The sequence below is a fragment of the Mustela nigripes genome, chromosome 4 (genome assembly GCF_022355385.1).
Source record: "Mustela nigripes isolate SB6536 chromosome 4, MUSNIG.SB6536, whole genome shotgun sequence".
NCBI classification, from domain to species: Eukaryota; Metazoa; Chordata; class Mammalia; order Carnivora; family Mustelidae; genus Mustela; species Mustela nigripes.
Genome location: NC_081560.1, coordinates 137,890,272 through 137,915,546, shown reverse-complemented (window position 1 = coordinate 137,915,546; position 25,275 = coordinate 137,890,272). Strand labels below are relative to the sequence as shown.

Genomic DNA, 25,275 nt, shown 5'->3' with positions numbered 1-25,275 from the left:
TGGGAGAAAAGATGACCATCTAGGAAGACCCTTGTGTTCATTTCATGGCTCCTCATGGTCCTGGGTGCAGCCGTGGGTGCTCATCAGCCACCAGGAGCCCCGCGTGGAGTCCTCCTGAGACCGCTGAGATGCCAGGAGAGCCTAAGAGTGCCATCTTGCAGGGAAGGGGTTTCCTTCCAGCCTCACAGATGGGGGTCGTGGTGCTGGGCTGTCCCACTTCCCCAAACCCCCAGAAGTAAATCTCACCATCACGCAGGTTGCAGGGGCTGGGAGAAGGAGCCCCACAGAGCATCTTCTCTCTGTGACTGGGCCTCAGCATGGGACGGAAAGGGGGGTCTGACTTCCTGTGGCCTCTGGATTGAGGAGGAAGTCAGTGCCCCAAAGGCCCTCTCAGCTAAGTCCTTCCTGCCCTGGCCCTGAAGAAACCGTGTTTGAGGTTTCTGGACCATGCCTACACTTTGGGCAATGCCTCTGTGTCTCTCTCTGAGGCAAACCCAGGAGGGTCTAGTGGGCAGCGTGGCAGGGAGGAAGGAAGTGGAGGGAGCACAGCCAGGCCCCCTCAGGCGCTCTAGCCACTGCAGGAGGGGATGGCTAGGCAGTGGCTTCCCTCCTGATGACCCCATGCTCTCTTTATGAGGGCCTGGGGCCGCGGGAGTCTCGTTTCAAGGATGGTCTAGGTGAGGGTGGGTGTTGTAGGGTCTCACCTTTCAGTGACCCCCATCTCACCTCTGTCAGAGGCTGGCCAGGGATGGAAGAGGGCCCAGGATCCTCTGGGCAGAAGAGCTCACACTCTGCCAGAAGAAAAGCCCCTGGGCTGTTTTCCAAAGTGGGGTCACAAGGTCAGGATCATGATGAAGGACCCAGTTATATCCTGACAGTCTCTGGCCCATCTCAGGGGGACTCGGTCCGGGTCAACGTCCTCTTGTAATAAAAGCACGACACCCACCTTTCCTCTGTACGGGCTTCCCGGTCCCAGAGTGAGGACTGAGAGCGTCCCGAGTTTCTGACTAGGATGAAATCACCCATGGCGCACCCAGAATTCCTGGCTTCCTCTCATTTCCTCCACCCTGATTCTCAACCCAGATGGACTCTGGCTGGCCTCTGTCCTTCAGCCTGGGGTCACATCAACTCAAGACCTCTAGTGGGCCAGCAAAGCCCCTTGAAGCTTCCGCAAGGCTGGGGTCAATGGTACAATGGCTGTGCCCCTACTTCCCCTGACCCCTGGCCCTAGCCACTGCCACCCCCACTCCATTTAGGAAGCCACTTCTCACTTACCAGTTTGTCCATTCAGATAAAAGCGCACAACACCTTCTCTGCGCCCACTTTTGTGCCAGGGATTCAGAAACCTCAGGCAGAGGCTCTGGTCCCCCAGAGGTCACAGTCTAGCTCAGGTGGGCAGGTATGCCCAGGTGCAGGTCAGCCGGTTGGCAACTTGAGTGAGAAAGCAGAAGAGAGTGTGAACAGCGAGGCCTGGAGAAGCTGGAGAAGCTCAGGACCCTTGGTGAAGGGGAAGGACTTGAGTTGAGCCCTGAGGGAGGGGGGAGGTGGGAGACGCCATCAGCGGCAACAGTGCGGGATGGGGGTGCATGAGTAGAGGACTGGGGAGGGGTACATGACTGTCCTGTGGACACCCAGGGCACAGGGACCTAGAGAGGGTGCAAAGTGGAGTGGTGCTGGAGCCTAGCTGGGGAGGGGCCCTAAGGATTTCCTATGGGATACCTACCAGATGCATACACGCATGCGTCTGTAGGGATGGGCCACCCCTGGTGTGTATCCCTGCAACTGTGCCCCGTGTGTGTGTGTGTGTGTGTGTGTGCGCGCGCGCGTGCGCATGCATGTGCACACACAGGTGCACACACAAGGGTTTTGCAGGTTCTGAGATCTACTGTCAAGAGGGCTCCAACCTGCCTGGCCCTTTACAAAAGTTAGATTTCATTCATTCACTCACTCATTCCACCGCCGGGAGTGCCTCGTACCTACCAGGCCCTGCTCTGGGCTAGAGGATGTTGGGGACAGGGGCTTGCACCCAGACAACTCAAAGGCGAGTGGATGCAGACACAACCTACGTTGCTTGTGTAGCCGCTAAGTTAGAAGCAATACCCTCTTCAGGCGGCAGGGCTGTACTAATCCTCTCCAGAGGGGCGCGGGAGGGAGTAGCAAGGAGGCGGGGTTGACAGGAACGCTTGGGCTGTCGCCTCCACCTAGAGGGCCAGGCGCCCTGTGAGTCAGCGGGAAGCCCCACCCACAGGCTCTCGGTGAGGCAGTTCCCCCCACGGCCCCCCGGGGGCGCTGTGGGAGAGGGGGGTGGGCCCTGGAGCCGCGGCTCCGGCACCCGGGCCCTCACTCTGCACTCACTCAGCCGGAGCTTTTCCGGCCAGCTGTGTGCCGCCGCTCCCGGAGCCCCAGGCGCTCCCCCTTCAAGCCCGCGGTCCCACTCCGGGCCCCGGGGCTCCAGACGCCGCCCGGCAGTGATATGGGCGTCCCCCTGGTCCCGGAGGCCAGCGGCCCGCGCTGCGGGCCTGTGCTTCTTGCTCTCTTCCTGGCTGCCTCCCGAGGTAAGGTCGGCAGGAGTCCTACCCGGGCGCTGGGGAGGAGCACTGGGACAACACGGCTAGGGAGGGGGGCGGAGGGGGAGCGGGACGCCCCCCTCTGCCTGCCCTGTCTCCTACTTGCTGGGACCGACTTGCAGGGGCCAGCGGCTGTCTGCCAAGTGCCTTGGCTGGGCGGTGGCACATCTGCATGTTCTGACAGCTGCCCGAGCTGCTGCCTGCCAACCCTTCTGTGCACAGAGAGCCCCGCGCAGGACTAGCTCCTGCAGGATGGGAGGTGGCCACGGTGGGGACAGCCCCAGCAGTTTCTTGTGCACCCTACAGGCTTCTGACACCTGTGGCATCTCCCTGCCCGTCCTGCCTCAGGGCTCCAGGATCTCACTGGGTGCAGGAGGTGTGATACTCTGTGTCCTGCTCCCTGGCGACACTCCTGGTTGAACCTTGGGGGGCATGGGTCCGTTCCCAGATGTGGGCGCCCATCTGGTCCTTATCCTGAGGGTCTGGTTGCTGGGAGTTGAGTGGTCAGCTGATTCCTGACATCCTAGCAAGGCTGCAGCTCAGGGACCGGTGTGGAGTCCTAGAGAGACTGTGGGCCACTTTCCTGGCTTGGCCATGAGCCCCATCTGGGTTCCGGGATTACTTATGGCATCCTTCTGGTCTCGGTTTCCTCAGCTCATGCTCAGAGGCCCTAAAACCAGGGAGGTGCCACTTTTTCCTCCCAAAGCCCAGACTGTCACAACCCCAAGTGGGAATCCTGGCTAGGACACGGGGGCACCAGAGCAGGGTGGGGAGGTGGGGGGAGGGCAGAGGTAGGGATGTCCATAGCCTGGCCCCTGGTTCTTGCGTGCACAACGCTGGAGCAGCTGTATTTCAAGGGAAGAGGGGGCCAGCAGGCAGCCTGTGAACCAAACATTGTGGGGAGAGCCCAGGGAAAGCTTGAATCATGAGAGGAGTCAGGGAGGCAGGGGGAAGGTTGGCACAAGGACCCAGTGGGCGGGTCAGAAGAAGAAAGGATGGGGAGCACAGGGCAGGAGCAAAAGGAGGGAGTTGAGAGAACCTGGAATATACCTCAGAAACAAACCGGGTGCCTGCAGGCAGCGTGTTATCTCAGTGCTGGGAGTCTGGCCTCTGATAAGGAGGAGGGAGCCTGCACCCCACACACGGAGCTGCCTAGCCCTGGCCTGGATTCTCCCAGGATGGGGGAGTCCATCTTGGCACCAAGGCCATGCTTCATGGCAGGACATGGCTTCCAGAAGGGGCAGGGGATGGTGGCAGGCAGGAAGGCCAGCACCGTTCCCACCACAGAGCACCTGCCTTGCTTGCCCCTTTCTTCTCAAGTGAGCCCGAGAGGCCCTTCTGCTCGCTTGCCCCTTCCCCTACCCTCCCCTGGCCAGGCTGCCTTCTGTTCAGCAGCCCCAGTTTAGGAGAACTAAGGTGTAGGGGGCCTTCTTGCAGAGTAGCGGGTAGCAGAGAGGGTCACAGCCCTCACCCCGTATCATCTACTTAGCCAGAGGACGTCCCCTAGAGGTCTCGGCTACCCAGACAGCTTGGCACTCCAAAGGGACAGCTTCAGGCCCAGTTCAAGAGCTCGAAGTAGGTTTCCACTGAAGGGGGTCTTTCAGCTTTGAACTACTCTGGGACTCAATATTCTTAACTGTCATACGGGCACGCGAATGGACATTCACACTACCCAGGACAGTGTGTAATGAGGGGCTAACAGACGGGAAGCCTGGTCGCAGGCACGGTCAGGAGGATTGACCTGTGACTTGGAAAGACTTACTCGCTGGCCTGCGGAGGGGCAGGGTTGCCTTGGGCGGGATTGCTCAGGGTCAAAGCCTTCATGTCTGGGAAGGTGGGATGAGATGGCTGGTGCGGGTGTTTTCTAAGCTCCTGAGCCTGGGTCAGCACCAAGGAGCACGGAGGTGGTGAGCAGGTACTCAGGATCCCCCTTTCCTGGGCTTAGCTCAGGGTGAGATGGTGGAGGGAAGCACCTGGAGACCCCAAGGGTGGCAGACTCTTCTCCCCCTATATGCACTCCTAGGAGAAAGTTCTTGTCCTTACCATGGCCTTATAGGCTGACCTGGGAGGCCCGGACTCTGGGACTAGTGGATAGAGGGGCACTGAGGCTAGGGAGGGGAGACCCCATCTTCCCCTTCATGGTAAACACACTGCAGGGCCTTGTTGGGTAACCCAATGGCGCAAGCCTCTGACACAGCAAAGGTCAGCTCTTAGGAAATCCACTATCTTCTGTCCAGAACCCCTGGGGTGGCCCTTGAGGCTGGCCCATGGGCATGAGGGGGCAACGACCCAATGCCAGGGATGCCCAGCAATTCCAGCCCAGTACTTGCCCGGCTGGGTTGGTCTGTTTCCCCCCGCAAGCTGGATAAAGGTTCCCTGCCAGGGCCTGAGCTCCCTGGAACAGGTGGCTCGGGTGGGAGGGTCAGTTTTGGAAAGCTGAAAGAGGCCACCTATCCCTATATAGCCCTGTGTCCCTATAGGCCACATATGGGTCTTAGGCTCCAGCAGATCAAGGGAAGGAAGGAAGGAAGGGCTCCTCGGGGCCCATTTGCAGTTGACTTCAACCAGCACCAACTAAACCCCACATAGTGAGCTTAAGGCCCCCAGGTGTGGGCCTGCTACTCATCTAGGAGCAGCCTGCCTTCACTGGGGCACCCAGGGATTGGCAGCGCAGCTTTCTGAGGGACCCTCGGGTCCCCTTAGCAGCAGCACTGGCAGGCCCAAAGCCTCCGTGATGGCAGCCTATAATGGGAATGGTGAAGCAAGGGACCTGGGGTTGTGAGCCCCACAGTCTGGTCTCGGGAGTCAGTGGGATCTAGGTTCAAATCCCAAGATGGCCATTTACAGCTGTGGGCTGTCACTCAGCCTCTCTGAGCAAGTTCCTTCATCACTTCATCAATGGGGATGATGATGGCCCCTCCCTCCGCAGGCTGCGAGGAAGAGTCAGCGCACAGCCTGAGCACCATGCCTGGCCCCTGGTGGATGACATGGGGTGTTTAAGCTGTTGCTTGGCTTTCTGCAGCCACCTGCCATTGGCTCTCCATCTAAGTCCCCCACTGGCTGGAGAGCCCAGGGTGTGGGAAGGCAGGACTGGTTTCCCTAGGACTGGACTCCAAGAATCCTGGAGGTCCCGCCAGGACCTACAGGCACTTAAAGTGTGAAATGTCCATGGAGGCGCCTGTAGATTCTCTTCAGTTCCCCAGAGATGGGAGACTTGGCAACTTCAAGGCAAGCCCAGCTCAGGGTTGGCCCGTCTAACTGGGATCTTTACATTTCGCAGGGTTGCTCGGGCCGCCCGTTCCCAGAGGGAAAGGCCGTGGCGGTTAGGTACCTGCGTCATGCGGTAATGAACTTTCTGTGCTCGGGCCTGAGCATACCCCGTCCTTTAACTGTTCTGCCTGGGATGCTCTTTCCCCTGGGCACCTGGGGTTGAACAGCAGAAGCTCTTCACTCCCTGTGGGACCCTGAACACACATTCCCTCTGAGCCACCGGCAGCCTGGGCGATGGGATGTCAGGGAGCCTGACTGCCCCCTTCGGAAGGGCAGCTCTGAGACAGTGCCCCCTGAGCTTCGGCCTTCTGCTCCTTACCTTTGGGACATGGGCAGCAGCATCTGCCTATCATATGTACTTGTTTTTCCCTTCAAATGGACTTTTTCTTTTACTTAAGTAGATTTTAGTTTAGTTTAGTTTAGTTTCTGGGAAACAGGCCCCCTGCCGAGCAGAGAGCTTGATTCCAGGACCCTGGGATCATGACCTGAGCCGAAGGCAGAGGCTTTAACCCACTGAGCCACCCAGGCGCCCCAAGTAAATAGATTTTAAAAGGAAACTTTCTCCCACTGCCACCAATGGAAAGCCAGTATCATTGCCATAAATAGACCCAAATCATGCAAGTACACAACAAGAAAACCAAATAAGGGTATTCAGTTCTAGCTGGAAACTATAGCCTGGGGAAGGCTCTGAGCCTGAAACCTGCTGTCCTTTGTTAAAAAAAAAAAAAAAAGGCAGTGGAGAAGGGAGGAGGGGATAACCTTTCTCGTTGTGATTCTATGGCATTTAATGCCATAAAACTAAAAGTAAAATTATGTTAGAGTCGCCATCGGCTCCTCCCCCACCGCTGCAGGAGCCAACCCACCACTGTGGAAAGCAATAGCTGGTGGCAGGGGACAGGTCAGCTGCCCCTGGGGAAAAGAAAGAGAGCAGTGGTCTCCTTCTTAAAAGGTCAAGCCAGGGTCAGAGGGCCTCTCTGAGCCACTTCCAGCCCCCAGTTCTCCCAACCCCTGTTGCCTTCCTCAAGTAAATACAGTGTCCAAGTAAATACGGTAGCTCCAGCTGGGTCCTCTCTTATGGTGGGGCCCACTAGTTATCCCAATAACCAAAGGCCAGGGGGTGGGGGGAGCGGGATGGGGGTAGGGGTAGTTGCGGGGAGGGAAAGAGGGAGAGAGCTTACAGCAAGCTGAGCCCTCACTGGCCAGGCCAGCTTTCCTCTGCAGGAAGGACATGGGCCCTCTGGTCCGTCCCAGGCTACCTCTACTGTGTCAGTGGCTACGGGCTGCCTGCACCGAGGGCAGGGCCCAGAGACTGGGACCTGGACCTTAGGAAGTCCTCACAGGCCCAGATGCTTGGGGGAAGCTGGCTGGAGCTGGTATTCTGGGCTGCACACAGGCCTGGGCGAGTCTAGGAAGGAGGCACCCAGAGAAGCATCCATTGGCGGGGCATCTGGCCAGCTGCCCAGGTCCTCTCCAGAGAGGCGTGCGGGCCTCCAGCCTCCAGCCCCGGATGCGCGGATGCTTTCCCAAGGTGCTGGAAGCCCCGCTTCCTCCAATAGAGCCTGGCTTCCCCTTCCCAGACTCCCTGGTCCGATGTGAATGGATACTTCCTGCGGGGGCAGGTATCAATAAACACATCTGAGATGCCCTTTGTCCTTGCCGACCACAGACCCCAGGCGGTGACCTGCCGGCTCCGCCCCTCGCACCGGGGGTCACTTCCTGGAACTCGGCACTGGCAGACTCGGTCCTGATTGCTCCTGGACTCTGTTTCCCTCTGTGCTCTGCTGCTTGCGAAAGACAGAACCAAGCCTTTCCCTACACCCTCCACAGACCCCCGCTGGGGGACAGGGCCTGGCCGGGAGCTGGAGACCAGTTCCACGCCTGTTTGGCACTCATTGGGAGGGTGAGGTCCTGGCCTTTTGCGGCTCACGCCGGGCCAGCAACAGCAGAGGGCTGGGGACTGTGGGATGTTTACTTACAAGCACTAGCAGCAGCTGGACAGAGTTCTGCTGTTTGGGTGCGGCCTCCCAGACCCGACTAATCAAGCTGGGGCCCCACCTCCAAAGGCTGGGGCGTCGCCTTGGCAACCGTGGGCTAAACTCGTGCCCAGTCAGGGAAAATACACAGGCCTCTCCACACCCACACACACACCCATCCCGTGCACACCCACAGGGTTTCGCGAGGTGCCTGCTGGGGGGGAAGAGTTGAAGTCATGAAAAATAGCACCCCGAGACGGAGCCAGCCAGGAGCCTCTCTCCACTGTGCCTGCCGGAACAGAAGCTTCTACAAGGGCCTGAGCCCGCCTTTGGCTGAGGGTCCCACCGCTGGGAAGTGGCAGGAGCGAGACTAGATTCTGCGCGGCCATCCCTCAGGGGTGGCCTCTCTGCCCTGGGCTTGGCTCATGGTAGGACCTTGGTACTTATTTGTGGAATGATGGCATGGTGTTTTCGGTTTAGATCCCAGGCAGAGCCAGGAAGACTGCCTGGAAGCTGCAGTCAGCCTGGGGTCAGTTCACTCTCTGACAGGTGTCAGCCCCACCCGCTGCAGGAGTTGTGGGGTGGGGGGCGGGGGCTCTTCCTTCCTGCAGTGCTAGCCTGTCCAAGCTGTGGGTTTCAGCTCAGCCACATAGGCTTGGGTGGTCTTGGTGAGGTTGTTTGACTTCTGGGTCTGCTTCCTCATCTTTTAAATGGGCACCTGGGTGGCTCAGTCGGTTAAGCATCTGCCTTTGGCTCAGGTTATGATCCCAGGGTCCTGGGATTGAGCCCTGAACCAGGGTCCTTGTTCAGGAGGCAGCCGGTTCCTCCCCCCCCCCCCCCCCCCCCCCCGTGCCTGCCATTCCCCGTGTTTGTGCTTGCTCTCTGTCTCTCTCTCTCACTTACTCTGTCAAGTAAATAAGTAAAATCTTTTTAAAAGAATAATAAAATAAAGAAATAAATAAAACGGGGATGATAATTCCTACTTCAGGGGATGTTTAGTGAGAGGAGTATAAAACGCTCAGCAAGTAAGTCCTAACATGTAAGTGGCCCATTTCTTGCTCCCTTCCTCTGCCCTAAGGAAACATAGCCCCTTCCTCCTGCCCCAGGCTCTCAGAACTGGAAAGGCCTAGGAACATGGGGAGTCTCTTGAGATGAGGAGAAGGTGCCAGAGAGAAGGGTAGGACCTGCCCAAGGGCACACAGCAAGGATGTGGCTAAGTGGGGATAGGGGCCCAGGGATCTGTAAGACCAAGGTTTTTATCCTGAGACCTGGAATTTTCCAGGTTCCTAGCAATCTTCCTCTGCCTCCTTACCCAGTGACAGCTGGGCTCCAAGAGCTGCGCAGTGACTGGGCTCAGGCCCAGGCCCAGGCCCAGGGTCATTTTCCTGTCTCACATGTTCTCGGCCGCCCTGGAGCTGAGGACTTTCCTCCCCAGCCTCTCTCCCCAATCTCTGACAATGACCCAGGTGTCCAAAAGGATCTGCTCCTGACAATAAACAACATCCTCCTGCCAAATAATTATAAATCCAGCTGTGCGATATAAATACCCCAGTAACACGTGTGCCCGTGCAGTTGTGGACAGAATGGGGGACGGGCATTATTTTCCCCAACTCTGTGCCTTTGGGCACACTCCCAAGGGCAGGCTGTCCTAGGTTTTGACCTGGCTTGAGTCTTAGACACCATAAGGGGATGACCCCCGCCGTCTCTGAACCCCTGACCAAGACAAGACCTTGGGAACCCTTGGTTCACTGCTGTCGGGCCCTTTTGTGAAATCGAATGCTGTCCCCCATCCCCCAAACCTGAATCCCACTGCAAGCTTCTCCTTTTTCTAAAAAGGGAAGAGGTCCTCTGGGGTGTGTTGGGTGTTGGGGATTGAGCAATGCTCCCCTCTCCATGCCTCCCGCCCCTTGCTCTTCTCCGCAATTCTGTGTCCCACCCTGGGTTTTCAAGGAAATGACCTCTAGGGCTGAAAATCTCTCCCCAGTGCTGTCCAGGCACTTTTGTGCTCACCCACCCCTTGCTTGGATCCTGAGGGCTGGAGCCGAGGCCCTGCTGGCAGCCCCAGGGCTGGGGTCCCACCGGAGGCCGGGGTGCTGCTTGCCCCCACCTGATCCGCCCCAGCCATAAGCTAGCCCCATCTACACCTCTGTCCACTCCGCAGCCCCCAGCCCCACCTGGCTCAGCTCTGTGCTCCACTTCCTGCTTCTGCTTCCACCCTGGCTCTGCCTGTCCCCCTGCAGCCATCTCAGACATGGCCGGGGGCCTCTACTGAGCCAGCACTTTCCCCCAGCCCCCAAGGTGTGTGTGATCGCAGTACATGCTGCTGGCTCTGGCTCTGGCTCCGGCCTTGGGTTCTCTGGGGGAGGATGTGGGGTTGGGAATAGGGAAGATGGGGCACGAGTTGAGAGAGGTGCTGGTGGGAGCTGCCACTGGCTGGGGCCTGTTGGGGAAGAGGGGAGCACAAGGCAGACAGCTCTTTGACCTTGCTCTCTGGGCAGGTTTTCGGTCTTCCTGGGGGTGCCTGTGAGGGTCCTTTCCCTGTCTACTATGCCTTTCATTTACTGGTACACATAGTTCTGTGGCCACAGTTGCCACCAAGGCCTGTGAGGGGGAATCCGAGTCACTTACTGTGATTTTCACTGAATTATTGAGCATCTCTGTGCCTCACATTTTCTCCTCAGTGGAAAAGGAATGAAAACAATGCTGACCTTATAGGGGTTGCTAAACATGCCCCTAAGGGAGTTGGCATAGCACAGGATACCTGCACTTTCTTCTTCTTCTAGTTCTAACTAGATCTGGCTTTACCTGAAGCCCCCCAGGCTCCAGGTTCTGAGTCCAAACAGACCCTCCCTCTGTGGCACTTTAGGAAAATCCCTTTCCCCTTTTGGGCCTCTACATTTCTGCCTGAAACAGAGACCAGCATCTTGCCAGCAAGTTGTGAAATATCTGCTTAGCTTGGCAAAGATTTTCCGTAGATCTGGGGCTCTCAGATTTAACTCCCTCTCACATGTGGGTGGAGTGAATGGAAGGATCTCTGTGTGTGTGTGTGTGTGTGTGTGTGTGCGCGCGCGCGCGCGCGCGCACGCGTGTATCTTCCTTACTTTCTAGGGGCCTAAAACACCACCTTGCAGATATATTCTTTGGGGCCATGATTTTGCTAACCCCCCATACTCTGCTTTGAATATGCAAGCCCTCCAGAATAGGATCCCAAGCTGTTGTTAAATCATTCACACCTTAGTGGGAAAGAGTTTGGAGTTGGCTTCTTCATTCCGTTCTGCAGAACTATTTTCACTCCAAGGAAATGTTTCTGGACTTGCCCAGATGGATGGGAGAGCTGTCTAGCTTCCCTGAAGCCAGCACCAAGTACTAGCAAAGCAATTTACGAGCACTTCATGTAAAGCATTTGTAATCCTTGCCTCAACTCTGGCAGGAAGATGTTTTCATTTCTGTTTGACGGGGAGAGTCTGAGCCTCAGAGTTTAAAGGACTCCCAGCTATTGGACTCCAACGCAGGCTTGTCCAGTTCTGAAGCTACACCAGGCTGCTTTCTTCTGGACTGGGCAAAGCTTTTAGCTCTGCTGGAGGTTCCCAGGCAGGGAGCCTCTAAAGGCAGGGAAGGGGGTGTGGGCAGGAGGAAGTGGCATTATCTTGATTCATACAGTGGTCATGGAAGAGACGTGCTGGTTTGGATTCTGCACGCATTTCCAAACTCCTTCCCTGACTTACGACAGCCTCTGAAATGCCAATTAAAATTAAAATACCACTAATGTATAATAACCATAGTGATCCTCCCTGTGTCTATAAAGGGCATTAGAACATACGTCCTGTGTTTTCAGCTTTCCATCACTCTGTCCTCTCACAGCCATGCACTGTGTCAATATTTTTCTCATTGCGCATGTGAGGAAGGGGGGCTCCCACAGCTAGATAGGAGCCGGGACTCTAGCCCCAGCATCCTCTTTTTAAGGGTCATCGCTTGGGGGGGATCAGCATGGTTAAGTGCTGGGGGACTGGGGTAGGATAAAGAGGACCAGGGGATGGCTTCATTTGCCTATTGGAGACAAAATGAACCAGGAAATATCTCTAAGAAGACTGGATGGCAGCGGGTACACAGATGAGGTGACCTCTCTTGATTGATCTCGCCCCAGCCCCGAGACACCTTGGGTTTTCCCGCCTCCTCGCCACCTGGCCCAGGGCACCCCCTCTACTTGCTGAAATCCTCTCTATCCATCAACCCCAAAGACACTTGCTCCTTCGAGAAGTCTCCTAACCGTCCCCAGGATGGCTAAGTCTTCCCTCCTCCAAGTACCCTGTAGGCTGGCACCAGTCTGCCCTTTAGCCTGTGGTTTACTTTGTCAGGAAGGCCTGCTTTGTCAATGTGGCAAGGCCCTCAGCTCCCAAGGGGAGGCCATGCGCTCAGCATCTGGGTGAGATGTAGCCCCTGGCCCAGGCCCTGCACACAGAAGATGCTCCAATACTGCTCCCTGATGAGGGGGTGGGAAGACCTGGCCAGCCCCAGGAGAAGGTAGGGCCCAAAGTGCTAATGGCCCCAGAAGGGTGGTCGAGGGCAAAGAGCTACTCTTCCCAAATAGCCTTCACGCTCCTCGTCCTGCTTTCCACCAGACCTCATGGGGCGTGGAGGTAGGAGCTGTCTGCGGCTGGTCACGGGCAGAGCCGCAGTGCCAGTGGCGGTGGTGTGGGGAGATAGACACGCTGGCTGGGCCCAGTCCACTGTCTGCCCAGAGCCTGTCTTGCACCTCATGCAGCTTCCCCGAGGACAGGGGAGTCCCTCACCTGGAGAAGCTCCTCCTCCCACACAGCCCGCGATGGAGTCAGGGTCAGGAGCTAAGGAAGAAGCTGAGGCCCAGGGAGGTCAGCTGACTGGCCTGGGGCCCGTCGCTGGGGAACCCACATCTTTGGAGCCCCAGGCCAAGGTTCCTCCTCACTCAGGGGGAACTGGGAGTGGTTCTGGTGCAGGCAGGAGACCGTCTCTTGTCTCTCTGAACAGGTCCGGCGGCAGCCTTCAAGGTGGCCACGCCATATTCCCTGTACATGTGCTCTGAGGGGCAGAACGTCAGCCTCACCTGCAGGATCGCGGGTCCCATGGCCAAAGGGCATGACGTGACCTATTACAAGACGTGGTACCGCAGCTCACGGGGCGAAGTGCAGGTGTGCTCAGAGCGCCGGCCCATCCGCAACCTCACGTTCCAGGACCTCCACCTTCACCACAGCGCCCACCAGGCCAACGCCAGCCAGGACCTGGCCCAGCGCCATGGGCTGGAGTCGGTCTCCGACCACCACGGCAACTTCTCTATCACCATATACAACCTGACCCTCACGGACAGCGGCCTCTACTGCTGCCTGGTGGTGGAGGTCAGACACCGCCACTCGGAGCACAGGGTCCACGGCGCCATGGAGCTGGTGGTGCAGACAGGTGAGGGCTCTTCTACGGGACTGCCAGGGCCGGTTGTGGGGGGCGGGGGCTGTGACCATTGGGATGGCGCGCTAGGCCTGGGCTGGAAAGTGAGCCGAGGTGACAATGCTACTCCGGGGCTGGGCTGCTAGGGACCAGGTGGTGTGACCATGTGTGATTCTGTGTCAGGAGGGGGGTGTGGTTCCAGAAGGGTGACATGGACACTCTAGGGATGTATATGGTGAGAAGAGGTGGTCATGGGGTATGGGGCTGCGTGTAAGCCTCTCTGGTTGGTGGGGTGTGACAGAGAGGGGGGTGTGCATGGTTCTGTCTGGTAAGAGAAGGTACCAACCTAGGATGGGAGGTACCGCTCAGGACAAGAAGGTGGCCATGACATGTGACCTGGGGTGTGAGCCGATGAACACTTGTTGGGGAGTGACTCTGTGTGTGTGTGTGTGTGTGTGTGTGTGTGTCCCCAGGTGAGAGCATGTGAGGCAACGGGCCGGGTGCCCGCAGGTATCCACACACCGGGATATGAGAGTGAGCTGGGCACACCCAGCCGTGTGGTGAGAAAATGTGTCTCTGTGTGTGCGTGTGCTGGCTGTGACAGGCCCTCCTGACCTCAGGCCCACCTAACGCCCCTTCTCTTTGCTCCCACAGACAAAGCAGCATCGACGCAGTGCATCGCGTACCCACCATCGCCCAGGGAGAGTGAAAGTAAGGGACTGCCCTTTTGGCCCTTTGGGTTCTCTGTTCTTCTCTGCCCTCCTCTTGGACCCAGGCCCCACTCAGAACTCTGACCTCATCACCCCAAGCTCATGGCACCCCTGTTCTTCCTTTCCTGCTATTGCCCCTCCCTTTCACTGCCTCCTTCCCCAGAGCCATTGGGCTGAACTTCCCAGAAGCCCACTCCCCTTCCAAGGCTCAAAGCCCAGGGAAGCCGGCTCTTGGGGGTGGGGGTGGGTGCCCTGACAGTGGTCTCTGGCCAAGTGCCCTCCAGGACATGTGCCGAGTGCCACAGCTGTTTTCAGGGGACGCTGCTCTTGCCCACCTGCGTTCCGCCCCATAGAAGGCTGTGTGTGTAGGGGGTCCTCTTGGCTTGTTAAGACTTCCTTGTTCTGTGCACAGGGGAGAGAGGACAGAGAGACTGAGGGAGGGGAACAGAACTACCTTTCCTAGAGCTCTTCCGACATGCCAGGCGCCGTGCTCAGTCTTTACAAGTACTGGTATCCCCATGGAGTCTGATTAGAGCCCTCTGAAGCAGGCAGCACCACCTTCCCTTTCCATACATGGACAAGAAGCCCAGAGAGGGAACGTAACTTGCCCAAATTCACACAGCTGGGATGTGCTCACTTCACCTTCTTCCCAGCTTGAGGAACACAGAGGGCAGTGGATGGGAGGCAGTCAGCCCCCTGGTTCCGGCCCCGGGAGGCATCCTGTGGAAGAAGGCAGGCCACTGCTTGGAGGGATGTCTGGGCACTCAGAGGCCAGGGCAGAATGCCCAGCAACTTGGAGGCAGCAGGCAAAGGGGAGACGTCTCCATTCTTTGGAGAGGAGAGTGTCTTGGCTTCCAGAGCCTTCTATCCATCAGTATCTACAAGGCATCTAATGTGGACCAGCCCCGGCCCAGCCCCTGGAGATACAAGAGTGCAGACCTTCCCCCCCTGCCATGCACAAAGGTCATGCACAAAGACTGAGGGCAGCTAGAACTTCAGCCCCAGCAAAGCCCAGCTCAAAGGTTGTGATGACTTTCTCCTCCAACCACTCTTGCTTTAACCAACAAACAGCTTAGCCAGGGATAAAATTAGAACACACATTTCCATCTGAGCCAGACCCACATGGAACTAAGGAACTCTGGTTCAAGCCCCTGTTCCTGTGCACCGCAAACCTGATGTGTCGCCTCAGCACCAGGCCACCGCTGTCTTCACTTCCTCCCCAGGCAGCTCCCTGGTGAGGGTGGACGGCCGCGGGGGCCGAGCTTCACCTGGAGGGAGCCCATGAGTATTTACTTCCCCATTGCTCCTTCCACTCTGAGCAACCCTCCAGTCCCCCTTCTTCTTCCAGGAGCTCCCAGAGCTCCCTTACAGACTGTCCCCTCTGCCACTGCACACATTTCACTGGTGGGGAAACTGAGGCGCAGACAGGTACGGGGACTGTTCCCAGTCTCTCAGCCAGAGCACCCAGTTCTCAGTCACAAAGCCCAGGTGCTGGGCTGCCTTCCCCTCTCAACACCGATTTTCTGAAAATTAGTTTTACGAATTTAAGTCCTGGGGACAGACATTAGAGATGCCAGTGGGGACAATGAAGAAACAAGGTACAAAATAGAGGGAGCAGAGATTTGATTCACTTTTCCTAATTAAGACTCTAGAGAAGTAGCTGCTGGAATTAAGGAAACAGAAGTCAACCGGGAAAGCCTGGAATTCTGGCTGGTAAGAACCCAAGGCTGAAGCAGAACTTTGAACTTGATTGTCAAGAGTAGGTCAAGTTTCCTTTGCTGGACACCTGTACTCTTAGATGTTGACATTTGCCTTCCCCTCCAGGGATGCACAGCCTCACTCTGGCCCCTACTTCCCTGAGCTACTGTCCACAGTGACCTAGTTCCCCAAGGGCCAAAGGGGGGTGTTTTCCTTTTTTTTTTTTTTTTTTTAAAGATTTCATTTATTATTTATTTGACAGAGAGAGAAATCACAAGTAGGCAGAGAGTCAGGCAGAGAGAGAGAGAGAAGCAGGCTCCCGCCGAGCAAAGAGCCCGATGCGGGGCTCGATCCCAGGACACCGAGATCACGACCCGAGCCGAAGGCAGCGGCTCAATCCACTGAGCCACCCAGGCGCCCTACTTCTATCAGAACTGTTGAGGGCAGGGTGATGACTTTGCTGGTGACCTCTGGAGGCCCAGTCCCTTTCCAGACTCTTGGTTCTGGAGGTCTGAAGACTCTAGCTGTGGTGGAGTCTTGTCACTAAGGTAGACATGGTGTCTGAGGAAGAGGAACCCAGTTATCCTTTTGGGTAGGGTGTGGGGGTTTGGGGGCAGTACTTCCATTCTCCTGGTATCATGGGTCTGCTGAGAAATGGGGGCATGTGTGTCCCTTCCCCACTAACAGGGAGGCAATCCGTGTTACCCAAGAGGCTGAATATGGGATCAAAAACTCCAGTGTCCCCGAAGCCAGGGACCTGGGGAGGGTGGGGACCGTGGTGAGCAGCCAGCTGCCAGCCTGTAAGTGCAGTTCCAATTGCTGCATGCTTGAGGGGGGCCGGGGCTGCCACAGCCTCTCCATTTCCCAGCAAGGTCAGATAGATTTTATATTATATATTATATTATGTATACATAATATAATATATTATATATATTATATATTCCAGATTTTATAGAAACCCTCAATTTAAAAAAATGTTGCCTCCCTGCCTCAAAAAAAAAGAAAGAAAGAAATTATGTACCATGTGGGCCATGAGGGGATGGCAAGTACATGACAATAGACAGTGGGCACACATCTGTTGTCTAATTATTTGGAAACATTTGCCCAGTACCCCTGTGCTTAGTGGGCCTCAGGGCGGGCTGCTGGGTATTGCCCTCAGTGCTGCCGACCTTTGGAAAGACCCCAGTCCCTGCTCGCACAAAGACAGGTGCCCCACAGGTACCCTAGCCCTGGTGCCTGGTTGGCTGATGATGCTTCCAGCTAAGCGGCTCAGGGATTTTCTGTTCTCCCTGCAGCCCTGTCTCCTAATGGTCTCTTTGGGAAGTAAGAGGGGAGCTGGGCTAGGAAATCATCTGAAAGCCCAAGTCAGTCTGACGTTGGAGGAGGAGGGGAGAGAGGTTGAGGAAGTTGGTCTCCAAGGAGCCCCCGATTGTTGAGGGGCTGTGGTTTTTTCACTGAGCCCAGGGAAGGGGCCTGAGCAGGCTACCTCCTGCCAAGCAACCTCCTTGTCGCTCTACACAGCAGAATGTTTGGTTTGCTTTCATCCAACCCCCTCCTGGGGGAACCAGGCAGCCTGAAAAAACTCCCTCCTCCCCTCTCTTGCCTACCTACCTACCCACCTACCTACATACTCACCTACAGGGTACATGCAGGCTCTAGACAAGGGTGCACTGCGCAGCAGGGTAGGGTTGGGCAGAACTCCCCTCCAGCCTGCTGTGTAAGGGCCTCGCACCGTTCTCAGGGCTGGTCTGGCAGCTCTCTGCCAGTGCCTGGTCACCTTCCCAGTGAGCCTGGCTCTGGAAGGCTATCAAGCAGGACCCCTCACCCTCTCCTCCCCCATGCTTGTAGGAGGGGGTGGGGAGCTGGGGCGAGGCTGGGCTCTGCAGAAGAGCCCATAGCTTCTAGGGCAGGTGGACCCACAAAACTGTCCCCAGACTCCTGTCTCCCTGTCCTAACCTCAACTCTCAACCCAGATTGTAAGGAAACCAGATCCTGATCCCCTGGAGGGCCCACAGAGGGGGATCTCTGCCTGGGGACAGGAGTCAGGCCTGGAGTGGGGACAGGGATCCCCAGTGAGTAGCATCTAACCCCACTGAACATGGCTTAGTAGCAGTCTGGAGCCCTGCTCTGACGACTAAAGTAGAGCACTTTGCAACCCCCTTCTCAGTGCCCACCAGAAGGTCCTATGACAGGGAGTTAGAAATCCTTGAATGTCTGAATTACAGAATGTGTCTACTTTCACTACTCCACGTCAAACCGCAGCCTTGCTGAGATGTGCAGGGAACCTGCTTTAATGTGGACTTGAACTTGCTTTGTAATTAGCACAGCAACTTTTCCTGTACCAGTGGGTAGGTCTAAAGTGCCCGTAAACAGTTTGTTCTCTTCCGTGGTATGAACAAACCCCCGGAAAGCTTATTTACACCATCATGGTGTTTAGCAATACAATGAGATAAAAACAGCCTTTATTCCCAAATAAATAGTGCAAAGGCAACACTGGGATCACAACCCTTCCACCTTCCCCAAGCTTCCCTTGACGCTGTGACAAGGTATCCCAGCCCATATTTTGTATTTTGGGAAGAGCTGAAATCGGGAAGGAAATGCATTTACGCTGGTTGTGGTTCCGAGGGCACGTCTGTTCCCAGCTAAACTCCTGGCGTCAGCAGACAGGCTGAAACAAATGAAGCCTTCCATGCTGTTGGTGGGATGGTAACATGGAGGGCGATTAGACAGCCTGGAGGAAAACGCATGTACTCTTTGGCTTAGCACTTTCCCCGCTGGGAGTTTGCATGGGGGGGGGGGTACTTTCCCAAGAGAGCAATGACACACATGCGAGGAGTCTGCGGCTACGTTATTAGTTACGGGGAGAAATCAAAGCAATCTGCATGTCTACCAGTGGGGGACTGTTTCCATAAATTCTGGGGTGAGCCCGGCGACAAGGTGCAAGGCAGAATGAGGTAGAGCTCTGTGCCATCCAGAGCTGTCCGTGGGCAATGGGACATGCTAAGTGGGCAAAGCGATTGTCATGAAAAGCAGCCATTTGCTGTGTACGCAGGGAACAAATCTGGGCCGCAGGCAAGGAAAGTGTGGACAGGGACTGCCTCTGCAGGGGGTCCCGGGGGAGGAGGAGCAGCAGGAGGAGGAGAGACAGCGAGAGAGGGAACACAAGCAGGGAGAGTGGGAGAGGGAGAAGCAGGCCTCCTGCTGAGCAGAGAGCTCAATGTAGGGCTCAATCCCAGGACCCTGAGACCATGACCTGAACCTAAGGCAGACGCTTTAATGACTGAGCCACCCAGGTGCCCCAGGAGAAAACTCTTAAATATATTTTAACATATATGTATACACACACACACACACACACACGTATGTATATATATATATATATATATACACACATATATATAAAAAATATATATATATTAATTTAGAAAGTCTAAAATTTTAAAACGCTTGGTAAGGATTCACATTTTTCTAGTTCTCACCCGCATCTCCCCTGGTGACTTGTATGTGTGTGAGATCACTTCCAAAAGCTGTGTCCAGAGCTAAGGGGTCTCTTGGGATGAGTAGGGCTTTTGTTCATTTTGATGTTTTTTTTCTCCTTATTGTTACAATGTATATAACATAAGATTAGCATTTCAACCACTGTTAAGTGTGCCATTAATTCTCACCGTGTGGTGCAACCATCACAGCTATGTATTTCCAAACATTTTTCACCACTTGGGTTCCTTCTGACCTTGAATGTCAGGACACAGGGTCTGTGAAGGACTTGCTTTCCCTTTCCAGGAAACAACCTGTGGCCCAGGGCAGCTGAGCTGTCCCCAGGGGCCTGCCTGGGATGAAGACCCCGCCCTCTCTTTCCCAGAGCTGCCTTTGCTCTAAGCACCTGGCCTCCTCTCTGTGTGCCCTGGGCCCATGTGGGCAGGCGGCATGGGGCTCTCTTTGAAAGGGGATCCCTAGGCCTTCTCTGCCTCTGCAGGTCACTAAGGGTCTGGCTGCAGTGCCTGGGTAAAGCTGGGTCCCCCTGCTGCCTGGAACTTTCCTCCCTGGGCTTCAGTCTCCCCTCAGGAGAAATGGAGAAAATGGAGTCTCACTGTGGCTCTCTTTCCCCTCACAGGCATCACAGCTGCTGCCCTGGCTACCGGCGCCTGCATCGTGGGCATCCTCTGCCTTCCCCTCATCCTGCTCCTGGTCTACAGGCAAAGGCAGGTGGCCTCCAACCGCCGTGAGTATCCCCGCCTGCCTGGCTGGGGGGTGGTGAGAGTGCAAGCGATGCCCCCCAGCCCGCAGCCCGGCCCCTGGGATCAGCAAAGGCAAGAGGCAGGCACATTTCCTCTCTGTTCCAGAGATGGAAGCTGCTTGAGTCCCTGCAAGGAGAATGGTGGAGAGAGGAGGGGACCCACGTGTGCCATTTGGGGGGCCTGAGTGCCCACCAGCCTCAAGTGGTCCTGGCTTGGCACTCAGTAAATGTCTATTGACTGAATGAATAGTCACACAGAGTGGTTCAAACTGGTTTATAAAATTGCTGTCCCCCGAGATCCTTTGCGGATCTGCTTTAAGGTAGGGGTAGGCTTGTTTTGTAACCGGCATTGTAACTGCTGGGACAAAAACGACCTTTGGATGACCAGAACTGGAAGGGATCCTGGAGATCACTTAATTCAGTTATTTCCTCATGGAGCTGAGAAACCTGAGCTTACTAGTGGGGTTAAATCATTAACCGAGTGTTCTTGAAGTACATAGGTGGCAGCGCTAGGACTTAAGCCCAGAGCTTTCCACTCAGGCTCTTCCCCAGGAGTATAATCCCACCAGATCATCAGAATGCTCACTGGCATGAATATCCTGGCCACAACCCCTGCCTGGGAAGGATGCCGTGCTAGGTCCCGTGCCAAGGATGTTATATGCCTTCTCTCCTAACGATGCGACAACTTGGTCCTCCAATTGTTCCTCCTTGACAACTGAGTAAATTGAGGCACAGAGAGGTTCAGTAACTCACCAAGGGACCCTCACAGTGAGTCAGCGGCGGAGCCAGGCTTCAGGTCATGGCCACAAATACCGTTTCATCCTCCTTTGTGGTACAGTGGCCCTTGCCCTTCCTCTGACCCCACCCTTGAACCTGGGCTAGCCTGAGTCCTCCAGGAGCAGGAGGGTAGGGAGGCTTCTGCTCTGGCCCTTGCGTCACCTCTCCTGCCTCTTCCCCTCTGGCCGGTTGCAGAAGGTAGTAGAGAGAGAGCTGCTCTTTTGGCAGGTGGCTTTTGGCTCACACCCAATTTCCTCTGGCTGGACTGTAACACCTGCACTGCCCTCTCTCCTGGGGGCCCAACCTGGAGCCCCCACAGTGGCTCACTCAGCGGCTGTGGTCACCTTTCCCTTACTCTCAGGACATCCACACTCCTTTCACAAAACCCGCCATAGCCTACTGCCAGAAATACCTGAGGTTGGGGATGTGGGGGGGTCAAGGGCTTGGAGCAGAAAGAAGAACCCAGGGGCTCAAGCAGGGAGAGTCATCACTGTGGAGCAGCCATGAGCTCGTGTTCATCTGTGCAGTGTTTTCACGCAGGTGAGGAAGGGATGAGGTAGGTACACTCAGCTGGTACACGAGCTGAGGTACACTCAGCTCCCAGTAAAGAGCTCCCAGTGCTGCACGCATCCTCTCCTGATTCTGTGACGTGCAACTGCTTACAGCTCCTTATCCCCAAATTAAATTAAATATATGCAGTAACAAGAAGGTGTCAATAATTTATCTTCTAATAAAAGTATTTTGGGGGCACCTGGATGTCTCAGTGGGTTAAGGCCTCTCTACCTTCCGCTCAGGTTGTGATCCTGGGGTCCTGGGATCGAGCCCCAAATCGGGCTCTCTGCTTGGCGGGGAGCCTGCTTCCTCCCCTCTCTCTCTCTCTCTGCCTGCCTCTCGGCCTACTTATGATCTCTCTCTCTCTCTGTAAAATAAATAAATAAATAATTAATTAATTAAAAAAAAAAAGTATTTTGGAGGCCAGTTGGCTCACCCCTTTCCAAAAAAAAAAAAAAAAAAAAAGAAAGAAAGAAAAAATGAGTTATAGGATCAGAGTCTTCGAGACAGACCCAAGAGATGATGGAAGAGAAACCACATGCAAAATGGAGAGGGAGGGGAGATATGGGTCCTTTTCTCATCTAGTCTTGTGAGAAGTGCTGCTGCTGGAATTATGGGAACAGAAGTCACTCTGAAACACCAGGGGTTTGGCTGCAGGAGGGAGGCTAAGCGCCCAGATGGGGGTGGCAGTGCAGGGAGGGAGGGGACAGGGAGTGTGTGTCGGTGGCTGCAGGCAGGGCGCTGGCTCTGAGAGCATACACAGGGAGGAAGAGAGAAAGGGCTGGGAGCACTGAGGCAGGCAGCCTCCTGCAGAGGCTGATCGGTGTGGAAACCAACCGGGTTTCAGATGGAGATTGGGTTTCCTAGCTCTAAAGTGGGTCCAGAAACCCACCCCCTCAATGGGTGGAGAGAATGAGCCCAGGGAACGCTGGGCACCTGCCCAAAGCCCGATGCACAGAGCCGCCTGCTAAACGGTAGCCATGATTCCTTGCAAGAGCAGAGATTTTAGGAACCTTTGTGCAACTTCCCGTGCGTTCCGTGTGTGCCCCTCCCGCCCACGTTTCCCCACAGTGACCGTCGTGGAGCTCTTGCAAATGAGAAGTGTACAAGGAGCCGCAAGGAAGAGGGAAGTAGGGCCACGGCTTCTGGTTGGGGGCCTGTTTGGGGGTGGGGAATCCTGGGAGTGGGACAGAGCAGCAGCAGCTTGGAGGAGCATCAGAAAGTGGCGGAATGGCTGAGAAGTCAGGGGGTCTCAGGCCCCTATGGCTCCCCTGAGAGCTGTCACTGCTATATCCACCCTCTAGGTAATGTGGAGGACGGGTCAGAAAGTTCCAGTTAGGGACTCCAGTTAGGGACTGAGTTCATGGCCCTCCTGCTCAGTAAGTTATGGCGACAGACCAGAGTGTGGCAAGTATCCAAACAGGAAATAGCAAATTCAGGAGTGAGGCCTTTACCTGATACTTAAATCAAAGGTCTCGTAACACCTAATGAAGCCATAGGAGAAAGCATTGGTTGCCTTTGGCCTCCTGGTGACAAGCGCCGTCTCCTATACTTATGAAATGCAGCCCGAGTTTCATTTATCACCAGTTAACACAAGGCTCACCAAGGCCTTGCGTGCAGGGCAAACACTGCCATGTGGGCCTCCTGAACCAGCAGAAGGCGGATCCAGGGCTGAGCGTGGTCCAGCCTGGCCATGCTCCTGTTCCTCGAAGGGCATCTGGCAGCGGGGACAGGGATGCTGTCTAGGGAAGCCTCTCCTTTGTGACTAGCTTCTCTGTCTGTATGTTCCCAGGTGCCCAGGAGCTGGTGCGGATGGACAGGTAAGGCTCCTGGAGATCTTCAAGTCTTGCAAGCTCTCTCTCTCCCTGTCTCTTCCCAGGCCTGCGGCTCTGTTGGGCATGGTCTACACTCAGACCATAACTGGACTTAATGTGGGGGTGGGGGGGTCACTCTTTGCCTGGACTGGACTCCTCTTCACCAGGTTCCTTTCCCCGCTCACCCTGCTGATAACTTGTCCTAGGACAGGGCTCAGAACACAGACGAGGCCTTCCGGGTCCTCCCCAGGCCCTGGGTCAGCTGTCAAGGAGGAGAGCTGTGCAGAAGGCTCCTGTGCAGCCCTCCATGGCACAACTGCTTAGCGAAGGGTCTGCCATCTGCCACTGAGGCCTACACATCTGTGCTCTCCTTACCACTGCCCCCCACCCAGTAGGCTGAGCTCTAACACTGCTGGGATGAGCCCGGCACCTTCCTTCAGGCCCAGCGTCAGCTGACCAGGCTGGGGGAGGAGGAGGAAGCAGCTAAACTGGGGACAGACACTGAAACATGCAAAGGGGGAATGGCACACCCCCCAAAGGGGGATGACCTCCCTGCAGAGCACTCCAAGGAGAAAGCCATTAGGCTGCCACAGGCCACCAGGGCAGAGGCTGGCCAGGGGCTCCTAGTGGGGCAGCGGGCAGGGCCCATGGTCGCTGGGAGAATGTGTGTTGGTGTGCTCGGTGCAGGAAGCGGCCATGGAGGCTGGCAAGGCTGGGGGCGGTATCCTCAGGCATGAGCCCCACTCGGGAACTTGGTCCAGTTACTTCTACCAGCAAACCCAGAGTGCCTCTAGGTGTTTGAAAGAGATGATTTTCTAGACAGGTCGAAGGAGATCCTACCAGTGATCCTGCCAGGATCTCAGAGTTGGTGGCGAGGTAGTCCCGCTGCCAAGCAGGAAGAGGGAGAACCCTGCTCCCCACACCATACTATAAGCATTCAACCCTAATGCCGTCATCTCTATTGACCAAAGAGAAACCCGTCACAGGTTCCCAAATCTGGTGTCCTGAGCATGTCTCTGACCCCAGGCTTCCCGGCTGCACCCAGGGCGGACGGCCAAGTAATGAATAGGACGCTGCCTTGAGCTCAGGGGAGATGGGTGTAAGCCATGCCCTTTTCTCTCTGACCCTGGCTCCTCCCTTCCTGCGGGAAGAGGGTACAGAGATCTGGGCTGTGAAGGCAGGGGCGGGGAGGGAAGCAGAGGAGTCGGGCAGGCAGGAGGGCAGAGGCCCAAACCTGGGCAGCGCAACGGACTGAGCCAGCTCTCCTTTCCTAGCGGCAACACGCAAGGACTCGAAAATCCTGGCTTTGAGGCCTCCCCATCCTCCCAGACCATGCCAGAGGCCAAACCCAGGTCTCCACTGTCCTACATGGCTCAGCGGCAGCCTTCAGAGTCCGGGCGGCACCTACTCTCCGAGCCAGGCACTCCTCTGTCTCCACCAGGCCCTGGGGATGTCTTCTTCCCAACCCTCGGTAAGTGTAGTCCAACAACCCACCCCTGCAGGGCACAACAGCCTGCAAGGTCATGACCTCCCCATGGCCTGCCTGCAGGGCAGCAGCCTCACTCCCCTTGTGAGGCCTTACAGCCTCCCCGTGTGGGCTTAGGGGGTGAAGGATCGAGAAGCTCCCCATTCATTCTACTTCTCCTTTCGTTTGCAGAACCCGTGCCTGACTCCCCAAACTCTGAGGCCATCTAGACCAACTGGGGCCGGTGGGCAACTGTGGCTGGGCCTGGGGCAGGTGCATCTGAGGCAGAGCCGACCTTCTTGAGTGGTCCCTTAGCCTTGACGCTGGTCCTGGTTTCCTCCCTCCTGACCTGAGCCCAGACTCTCTGAGATACCTCTGATGGCCAAACCCTCAACTCCTCTGGGTGCTACAGGGCAGAAGGGAGAAGGGGTTGGATGGCTCAGCCCCTATCTCAAAAGATGGTGGGGTGCTGGGACCCCACCCCAGAGACCTGAACTTTACCAGCTACAAATGCCAAATGGCTTACATCTGAGAAGTTCAAGAGTTTCCAGCCTATGGCAGCTTCTATCCCTGGGACATGAACTTTGTGACCAGACAGCCCTCATGGGACAAGATGGGCACTGGACAGAACTCCTCTCCCCTCTTCCCCACACAGTGCCATCCTCCCAGGAACTGAGACCCAGGACACGATGTGGAAAGACTCCTCCTCAGTGTGCTAGAGCTAGCTTTCCTGACCTCGCCTGAGGCTGCTCCTCTATCAGACTCCCACTCTGTGAGCCCGGAGCTCTGAGGCTGGGCCT

At 56.2% G+C, this 25,275-nt stretch overlaps 2 protein-coding genes across 4 annotated transcripts in view; one reads left to right on the top strand and one right to left on the bottom strand.

Moving 5' to 3' along the window:
• Window positions 1-25,275, bottom strand: part of CDH23 (cadherin related 23) — a 394,117-nt gene that overhangs the window by 38,585 nt on the left and 330,257 nt on the right. The window lies entirely within an intron of this gene.
• On the top strand, window positions 2,249-25,090 carry VSIR (V-set immunoregulatory receptor). Of its 2 annotated transcripts, none has more exons than XM_059397667.1 (7): window positions 2,249-2,555; window positions 12,815-13,240; window positions 13,880-13,936; window positions 19,745-19,852; window positions 22,989-23,016; window positions 24,285-24,481; window positions 24,668-25,090. In XM_059397667.1, exons 1-7 carry the CDS (start codon window positions 2,474-2,476, stop codon window positions 24,703-24,705), a joined length of 936 nt encoding a protein of 311 aa, XP_059253650.1. In that variant the 5' UTR covers window positions 2,249-2,473; the 3' UTR covers window positions 24,706-25,090. The 2 variants fall into 2 exon arrangements, with proteins under 2 accessions (XP_059253650.1, XP_059253649.1); XM_059397666.1 differs by lacking the exon at window positions 2,249-2,555 and adding an exon at window positions 8,053-8,238.

Coding starts and splice junctions, on each gene's coding strand:
- VSIR (XM_059397667.1), top strand. CDS start 2,474: ATGGGCGTCCCCCTGGTCCCGGAGGCCAGCGGCCCGCGCTGCGGGCCT. Junction 2,556..12,814: donor CTTCCTGGCTGCCTCCCGAG/GTAAGGTCGGCA, acceptor CTCTCTGAACAG/GTCCGGCGGCAGCCTTCAAG. Junction 13,937..19,744: donor ATCGCCCAGGGAGAGTGAAA/GTAAGGGACTGC, acceptor TTCCCCTCACAG/GCATCACAGCTGCTGCCCTG.